At 55.7% G+C, this 8826-nt stretch overlaps 1 protein-coding gene across 3 annotated transcripts; it reads right to left on the bottom strand.

Moving 5' to 3' along the window:
* Nucleotides 1–2597: 2597 nt before the first annotated feature.
* On the bottom strand, nt 2598–6479 carry LOC311529836 (uncharacterized protein). Of its 3 annotated transcripts, XM_084646097.1 has the most exons (3): nt 6017–6479; nt 4415–4616; nt 2598–3642 (listed from the first exon to the last, which is right to left on the bottom strand). In XM_084646097.1, exons 1-3 carry the CDS (start codon nt 6226–6228, stop codon nt 3106–3108), a joined length of 951 nt encoding a protein of 316 aa, XP_084502223.1. In that variant the 5' UTR covers nt 6229–6479; the 3' UTR covers nt 2598–3105. The 3 variants fall into 3 exon arrangements, 1 of the variants encoding a protein (XP_084502223.1); XR_014713884.1 differs by having other exon boundaries at nt 2598–4718; XR_014713885.1 differs by having other exon boundaries at nt 2598–4605.
* Nucleotides 6480–8826: the final 2347 nt, after the last annotated feature.

Genomic DNA, 8826 nt, shown 5'->3' with positions numbered 1-8826 from the left:
GATTTCCTCACCTCAGAGGTTCATGGCAGCCCTCACTTTGGCCACTTTCGTGGCTCAAATCTGCTGTTCACTTAGTTAGTCTCATCGCTGGACAGCATAGGGAAAAGGAGGAAGAACAATCCCTGCAGTCTCTGCTGATCCACCCAGTGGATCGGGGAACAGGCCAGAGACCTTCCACTCTGGTGGAACCCACAGTCCAGGTGAACTCCTCTGGTATCAAGTAGGGAGTTGGGGGAATGGAGAGATGGGGGGAACCCAGGGCTGCTCTCTAGTCCGGGTTCCAGCCCAGGGCCCTGTGGATTGCAACTATCTACAGTGGCTCCTATAACAGCTGCATGACCTCCTCCCAACACCTTCTTTATTTTCACCACAGAACCTCCCTCCTGATGTTTGATAATGCTTGTACTTCTCAGTCTCAGCTTCTTGCACCTCTTGCTCCCAGCTCCTTGCACACCCACCACAAACTGAAGTAAGCTCCTTTTCAAACTAGGTGCCCTAATTAGCCCGCCTGTGTTAAGTGATTCTGGCAGCTTCTTGATTGGCTGCAGGTGTTCTAATCAGCCTGTAGGCCTTAATTGTTTCCACAAAGTTCCTCATTGTTTTGGAACCTTCCCTGTTCCCTTACCCTGGGAAAAGGGACCTACTTAGCCTTCTCTCCTGCTGCTGCCCTCTGGCCTGGGCTTTCCTTGCTTTTTGCCCCTGCTTTCGGCTTCCCCCCCGACCGGGCCAGATGCTCTCCCCACTTTCTTTTCTTTTTGTTGTTTTTGTTTCTTTCTCTGCTGTTGCTAGAGTGCTAGCCAGCTGCCAGCCGGCTGTTAGCCCCCCTCCCCCCCGGCCCTCGGACGCTGCTGCCGCTCCAGCTGACACTCCCCCCCTGTGAGAGGGAGTCCTGCCGGCCCACTTCCCTGGAGTGGTGGAGTGGAAGGACCCAGCCCCCAGACCCAGCCGCTTGCTGTTTGTCTGTGGACCTGTCTCCGGTCGAGAGGACTCTTATCACTTGCTCCGACATTTCTGGAATGCAAAAAAGAAAACCCGGAACAGACAGAGAAAAAGCAGTCCACCGGAGGAACACCGCCCGGGGAATCTACAAATCTCCGTAGAGGGGGCCTAAGACTGAGTAAATTTCGAACTGTGCTGTCGTGTGGGGGGAGGCCTTGCCTGTGTCTTAACTGTGTTTGTAGGGACATAGGGGGTGTGGCACGGAGCTGCCCCCCGATCCATCTGTGTCCTCCCAACCCCCACTCTACGATCTTCTCCCCCCCACACTCTACCATCTTTGCTGGCTGTCTAACATCTGCCTCTGAACTCAGCTGCTTGCCCTGATTCCACCGCGTGGGCCAGAAGCACCAGCCAAGCAAACAGGACTCTCTAGACAGGCGTATGGTGGTTCATGTGCCCCCCCCCGAATTGTCCCTTTCTACGTTACCCCAACTCCTGTTAATCATCTGCCACCGCCCCTGCTGGGGCATTGGCAATGGAGGGCACCGGAGTGACTTCTGCCGCCGCCATGCCCATCACCTCCCCAGACTCTAGGGAAGCCCCCCAGCCGGCAAGAAAGGCCAGGGCAAGAAGAAGGGGAAGGGCCCCACTAAAACCACCGGGCCCTCCATGGCAGGGGCCACCCCCACTGCTGCAGCCCCGCCACTGACCACGGCATCCTTCCCCGCTGACCTCTCCACCAGCTCTGCAGATGTCCCTCCCTCAGCCCCCAGGATGTATGCCAAGGTGGCGGCAGCCCCCCCGCCTGCTGCCTCATCATTTCTCCCGCCCACAGCCTCTGCCACCATCAATAGCGGCCGGGGCCCCTTTCCCACCATGACAAGGAAGCACAGTGTCCGATGCCTCCTGGTGCCCGCCTTGCCCCACGTGGAGACCTACGTGCGGGTGTTGGTAGGGTGGTGGGGCCCTCGGCCATTGTGGCGGCCTCCAAAATGTACAGGAAGGTTGTTTTCTTCTTAGCATCGGAGGCTGCCACCCAGGAAGCGGTGGAGAGGGGCCTGGCGGTGGGGGGGGGGGTTTATCCCCCTAGAGCCGCTAGAGGACCTGGGCGTCCGCCTGGTCCTGACCTCTGTCCCTCCTTTTTTCCCAGTGCTGCCCTGCTACCTGCCCTTTCCAACCTGGGGAAACCTGTTTCTGTTATCAGCCCTCTCCCATTGGGCTGCAAGGACCCCACCCTCCATCACATTTTTTCCTTCCGCCGGCAAGCGCAACTTTTACTGCCATCGGCTGTTGCGGTTCAGTGATGAGACAGAACACAGCTTTTTGCAAGCAAGCAGGCTGGTCAGCGGAGATGGGCTGTTCTGCCCCCCCTGCCTTCCACCTTCTCCTTTTATTATATTTCTCCCCCTAAGCATTACACACTGCTACACAAAGGAATGTATGACGTTGATTCATATGCTTAGTTACCATCCTCTATCTACTACAATCCTGGTTCTCAGGCCTTGAGCCCAGGCTAAAAAAACCTTCCACAGTTGCTGTCCAAACAATCAAGTTCTCAGGGTTCATATCTAGCCCTTGTCCTTGGATAGAGCAATGTGTGCATTGCTCCTAGGAAACAGTCAGGGTGTGCCCCGCCTGCTTCCAGGTGGAATAGCTAGACATTAACCCTTCATCTCCCCTTTTTTGTTTATTGATAATTGGCCATCTCATGGTAGCCGCCAATTTGTTTTATCATGCTATTTAACTCCCAGACAGACAAGGACATAACCTGGGGAGCTTTCCAGGGCAAAAATTTTACAAAGTCTTAACAAGGAAGGAATACATTGTACACAGCAGCAACAAAAAATAAGCCCAATAATTACAAACACAAAATAACCAAAAACTTAACATCTGCAATATAATCATCTAAAAGGGGTACACTTCTTTTACTACAATTGTAACCAGCAAAAGGCAATATAAGTATCATTCTACTAAGACAGCAAAGGGTGCCATCACTTAAATTTGCAGGAATATAATTAAAGGTGCATGAACCACAAGTAAAAACCCATCCTGATGGTAGGATGATATGGCCATAATTATATGAAACATTAACAGCATGGGAACAATTTAAAAGGGATTAAGAAATTTTTTGACAGCCCAATGGCACCTTTGTACTAGTGCAGTTAACTACACGCGCACAGGTGACATTGTGAGCCCCGGCCGGGTACGGTGTGTGAAGGAATATAGCCGTGCGAGGCAAAGTATAGTTGGCCGGGCCCCAATTAGCCATGCTAAAATACTGGGAGAAAAGATTAGCATAAGCAAAGAGCAGTATCTTATTCTCCTTCGGGCTTGTAACGGGGGAGGCGCTTCCGAGCCAACCCCTACAGAAAATAGCAGGCACAAAAGGCACACAATCATCACAGAATTAGCAGTGATTTGGGCGAGAATCGCCACAAACAAAGTCTTAGGAGTTTCTGGCTGCTGATCTGCTGCCAGTTTTCGTTGAGCCGTGGCGACCAATGCTTTTACTGCTCCCCCTGTCACGGGCTGGCTTGGGACGTTACGCCTCCTCCGTTTCCGTCCCGCCGTTGTCGACTCGGGGGGCAACGCGGTCTCCTCCAAGGTCAGCTGAAACTCTGGTATGGGATTCGACAGCCCCTGGTGCCATGCCATGTTGTTTAAGTGCTGGTCGCACGCACCGGGCTGGAACCCACAACGGTCCTGCAGGGAGAGACACAGCAGCATATCCCCGACCCCAAGTGATTAGAGGTGCTGGGCCCAGCCACTGTGGATCGGGCAGCTGACGGTAAAAGACACGCGGTCTTTCCAGTACCTCAGATTTGTGAAAATGCCGATCCGCAGGGGTCTGCTGATCTGCATTCAGTGTTAAATTATTTAAAGTAAACAAGAGAATATACATCTGTTGTTGAATGTCTCCTAAGGTTCGGAGATGCAGCTCCCCTTGTTTTAATTGTTTATCTAGCAAGGTTTTGAGTGTGCGATTGGCACGTTCAACAATGGCTTGGCCCGTGGAATTATAAGGGATTCCGTGTTTAAGACGGACGTCCCAGCGGGCACAAAAGGTGGAGAGGGCTGCAGAGCAGTAGGCTGGGGCATTATCTGTTTTAATTTGGCAAGGGCGACCCATAACAGAAAAGCAGGCCAGCAAATGGTGAATAACTTTGTTAGTGGCTTCCCCACGTTGTGGGGTTGCCCAAAGAAAACCTGAATAAGTATCAACGGAAACATGTAAAAATGAATAGGGGCGGAATTGTGGTACATGAGTAACATCCATTTGCCACAGCTGATTTGCTGCGGTACCTCGGGGGTTAACAGCATAAGAAAAAGTAGGAGCAGCAGCAGCACAGTGGGGGCAGGAACGAACAATAGAACGTGCATGATCAGCAGGAATGTGGAACTGCCGGGCCAAAACAGAGGCAGACTGATGAAAAAAGGCATGGCTTTCAATGGGGTCAGAAAAAAGGGAATTTACCTGACCACGCAACGCGCGATCGGCGCGTGCATTGCCCTCAGTGAGTGGCCCAGGCAGAGGGGTATGACTGCGAATATGAGCAACAAAGTAAGGGAAATGACGAGTGGCAAGAAGATGCTGTAAGACGGCGAGTGAGACAACGTCGATCCAAAGCCTCCTCCACCCCGAGTTCGATCCTCGGCAGCTGGCACCTGATAGGGGACTAAAATCAATTGTGCAATTGACCGTCCACGCAGGAGCGACTGTGGAAGATGAGTCCACACCTGAACCTTAATAATGCCAGTGTAATCAGCATCAATGACCCCTGGAATGACAAAAAAGCCCTGTTTCCCAGCATGTGAGCGAGGGAGAACAAGACCTACAAAGCCGGCAGGGAGAGGTCCCATCACCTGTGTAGGTATGGCACAGACCTCCCCTGGCAGCTGAAAGTCAGTGTCCTCCTGCAATCTGTTGGTAAAATCCAAAAAGGACTCTAAGGCACCCTGACGGATACTGACAAAGCTTTTGGTAGGCTTGCCTGAATCCGGGACCTTCTTGAAGGCATGCTGGGCACAGGTGGAGATAATGGGGAAGATGGCCTGAGGGAGTTGAGACTGCATCCCAATAGTAGCAAACTGGCCCTCCCCTGCCAAATGCTCATAAATGATACCTTGCTCTCTATATACCTGGGCTTGGCGTTCTGCCATCTGCCGATACTCACTAAGCCAAATAACATACTGACTGGGTGACAACATCATGCGCAGCAGCGTTTTCCAATCCTCAGGGATTAGGGAGTACCCAGCACCCATCCCTTCAATGAGACCACGCACAAAGGTGCTAGTCAGGCCAAATTCACGAATTGCTTTCTTTACCTCTCTAACCACCGAGTATGGCAGAGTGGTCCAGGTGCCCACGGGGTTGCCCTGGTCATCATTCTGCCAGGTCACCGGGCAAACGGAGACCAGATCAGCCAGCTCCTCTGCTGTAAGATCTGATCGAGCTTTCGCTGCGTGAACCATTTGTTGCACCAGCGAAAGCTTCTGAGCAGATGCAGATGACTCTCCGGGGGGCCCCATGGGGGGAGGGTGATCACACACCGGCTCCGGTGGGGAAGGCCAGGGAGGCGGTGGTAATAGAGGCACTGGGGGCGAAGCAGGGGGAGGGATGGCTGCAGGAGCGGACGGGGGTGGCAGGATCGGCAGCTCCTCTGTTGGTGCTGAAGAGGGCCTTTCCAAGGCGACACGCTGTGTCGCATCGCCAGGAGGGGGGATGACTGCAGGGGCGGACGGGGGCGGCGAGAGCACCAGCCTCGCGAGGGAGGGTCTGTCTGAGGCGACACGCTGTACCACGTCGCGGCAGAGGTGCCAGGCATGTAAAGCCTGCACGGGTGCCCGAGGCTCTTTGTGCAATGTCTGGCCCAATCGCTCCCAGTCCGCTAACTTAAGGCTTCCAGCTTCAGGATACCACGGGCACTTGGCACGCACCTCCTGTAGCAGGAGAGTGAGTTCTCGAGCCGGGCAGTCATGCTGAGCCTTACGCAGCAAATACTGCAGCTCATTACGGTGTTGCACTTGCAAAGCAGAGAGGGAGCTTCCCATACTTACCACAATGAAAAATACTCACCGGGATCCACGAAGTGGATGAGTGACGCGTCTGAAACCCTTGCCGGGCGAGGTGAGTGCTGAGGGCCCCACGTTTGGGCGCCAGTTGTTGCGGTTCAGTGATGAGACAGAACACAGCTTTTTGCAAGCAAGCAGGCTGGTCAGCGGAGATGGGCTGTTCTGCCCCCCCTGCCTTCCACCTTCTCCTTTTATTATATTTCTCCCCCTAAGCATTACACACTGCTACACAAAGGAATGTATGACGTTGATTCATATGCTTAGTTACCATCCTCTATCTACTACAATCCTGGTTCTCAGGCCTTGAGCCCAGGCTAAAAAAACCTCCCACAGTTGCTGTCCAAACAATCAAGTTCTCAGGGTTCATATCTAGCCCTTGTCCTTGGATAGAGCAATGTGTGCATTGCTCCTAGGAAACAGTCAGGGTGTGCCCCGCCTGCTTCCAGGTGGAATAGCTAGACATTAACCCTTCAATCGGCGGCACGTGACAGAGTGGTGCTCGAAGGTCCCTCCTAGTCCCCCACCAGGGGGCCCGTTACTGGGTGTACTTTTCCATGGGGGAAGCCCGGTGCTACCTCTGCCAGGCATCGGGGCATGTCTGGAAGGACTGCCCCTTAGCCCGGCAGGGAGGGGCACCTGGGATCCCCGAGACCCGGCAGGACATCAGCCATGTCATTGCCGACGCCCCTGGCCACCCGGTACCCGAACCCACCCCCCCTCCTCTTCGGACCACCGCTACTCCCGCTCAGGCCCAAAGGGCACCTCCCCTACAACGCCCAGACAAGCAGGAGAGCCCCACCCTCGCTGCTGACAATCTAGCGGGGCCTATGGAGGACGGTGTGGCAGAGATACCACCAGGCATGGGAGAGAGCCTGCCCCAGGGAGAATCCTCCCTCCCTTATGCTGCCCCACTGTTCCCCCCGCAAGTCCCTGAGCCATCGCCTTTACCCCCTGACACGACCCCTGCTAACCAGCCCCCAGATGATGCCATGGAGGGCTGGGCCCTAGTCCAGGGGAAGCAAGGCAAGCGGAAGGCTTGAGCTCCGCCTCATCTACCTGAGGCGGAGGCCCCCCGGAAGACCAGGAAGGGGGGCACCGATGCTGAACCTTCCACTTTGTCCACGAGTGCGTCCCATCCACCGGTGTCAGATGGGAAAGACGTGGCAGCACCAGAGGGTAGTGTCTCCCCTCCATGGGAGATCCTCCCCTCCGAGACCCTCGAGGAAGCCCCTTCTGCCCTGACACTACCCGAAGTCCCCGTGAACCCCGAGGCAACCATCGTGGCTGGTGCCGGCAGGGAGAACCTCGGGGTGGTGGGAAGTGTCCTCTCCTCCATGTTCGAGGAGATCGAGGCCTTAGATCTGACCCTGGTTGCCCAGGGGGAGGACGACCTTTTGCCAGCAAATCTCGATCTGGGCGACCTCACTCCACCCCTCTTTTCCCCATGTTCCCTCCCCTTAACTGCTGCTTCCACTCCCACCTCTGAGGAGCCCCTGGACTCCTCCACCAACCCAGCCGCTGATGGCACCCTGCTGACGACCACCGAGCCTGCTCAGGTGACAGCCAGTGCCAGGCGGCTGGGGCACGAGTCGCTAGGGGCACCCCCTGTTGGTGCGGAGCAATTGACTTCCTTCCCGGGCGGGGGCCCTACAGAAGATCAGGAGGTACCACCATCCAGCTGCTTGCCTCCCGAAACCCAGAACCTCGCCTCTGCCGCTGCCCCTGCCCCTGCCCCTACTCCTATCCAATTTACCTCCTGCAATGTCACTGCCGCCCCCGGGGCTGTCTCCTTCCCTTTCCCAACTGATGACCCCCAGGGAGCGGCCTTTGTGTTCTCCTGCCCCGACCCATTAGGAGCTGCTATTTTCCCTCCACCGCCCCCTATTACCCCAGAGCTTGAGGCGGGCCTAGAAGCTCCAGCCCATCAGGCACTCCATCGGGGGTCCGCACCCTGCTTGTCTGTTTTAGTGGACCAGAGGGCTGCACCAAGGGCCCCGCCGGGGAACAACTGGGAAACCGTAACCCCATCCCCCCATGAGCTGCGAGGACAGCTGCGGAATTTTTTAGAGGATGTCCGTAGCTCCTGCAACAAGGTACAACTTTCTCTCCAGCAATGGGGGGACTTCTCTCAAATCCTCCGGGCCACAAGGGCCCTCATGGGGGAAGGTAAAGGGACGGGGAAGCAGGATGTCGTGGCCTACTGGCGGGTCCACATCTTCAGTGAACAATTACCCACCTACAGGATGGGTCACGGACTGCTATGCAGCCCGCTGAGAGGTGCGAGCGTCCCTGCCAGTGAAGACCCCCCCTGACCCTCCCCATGACACCTCTCACCATCGCAACATTGAACACCCAGGGTTGTAGGATGGGTCTCCACAGGTCCTAGGTGCTCTCCTTCCTTCAGGAGGGAGGGTACTCTGTGGTTTTCCTGCAGGAGACCCATACGGACCCGACCGCCAAAGACAGTTGATGGCTGGAGTGGGGGGACAGGGTCTACTTTAGCCATGCCACGGTTCAACAGGCTGGAGTGGCGACTGTTCTCCCCCCGACCTACAGCCCGAGGTGCTAAGGGTCGCCGAGGCCGTGCCGGGTCACCTGCTGCATCTCCAGGTCCACATGGAGGGGCTCGTGGTTAACCTTGTTAACATCTATGCCCCGACATCAGGCCCGGAGTGGCTGCAATTCTACCAGCGGGCGTCCATCTTCCTCGGCACCTTAGATTCTCACGAGTGCCTGGTGCTGGGTGGGGACTTTAATAACACCCTCGAGGAATAGGACCGCTCGGGGACCAAGCAGAGCCCGGCTGCCTAGGAC

The sequence above is a fragment of the Lepidochelys olivacea genome, assembly GCF_965140295.1.
Source record: "Lepidochelys olivacea isolate rLepOli2 genome assembly, chromosome: 13".
NCBI classification, from domain to species: Eukaryota; Metazoa; Chordata; order Testudines; family Cheloniidae; genus Lepidochelys; species Lepidochelys olivacea.
The sequence above is the reverse complement of the archived record's forward strand: the minus strand, read 5'-3'. Positions and strand labels throughout refer to the sequence as shown.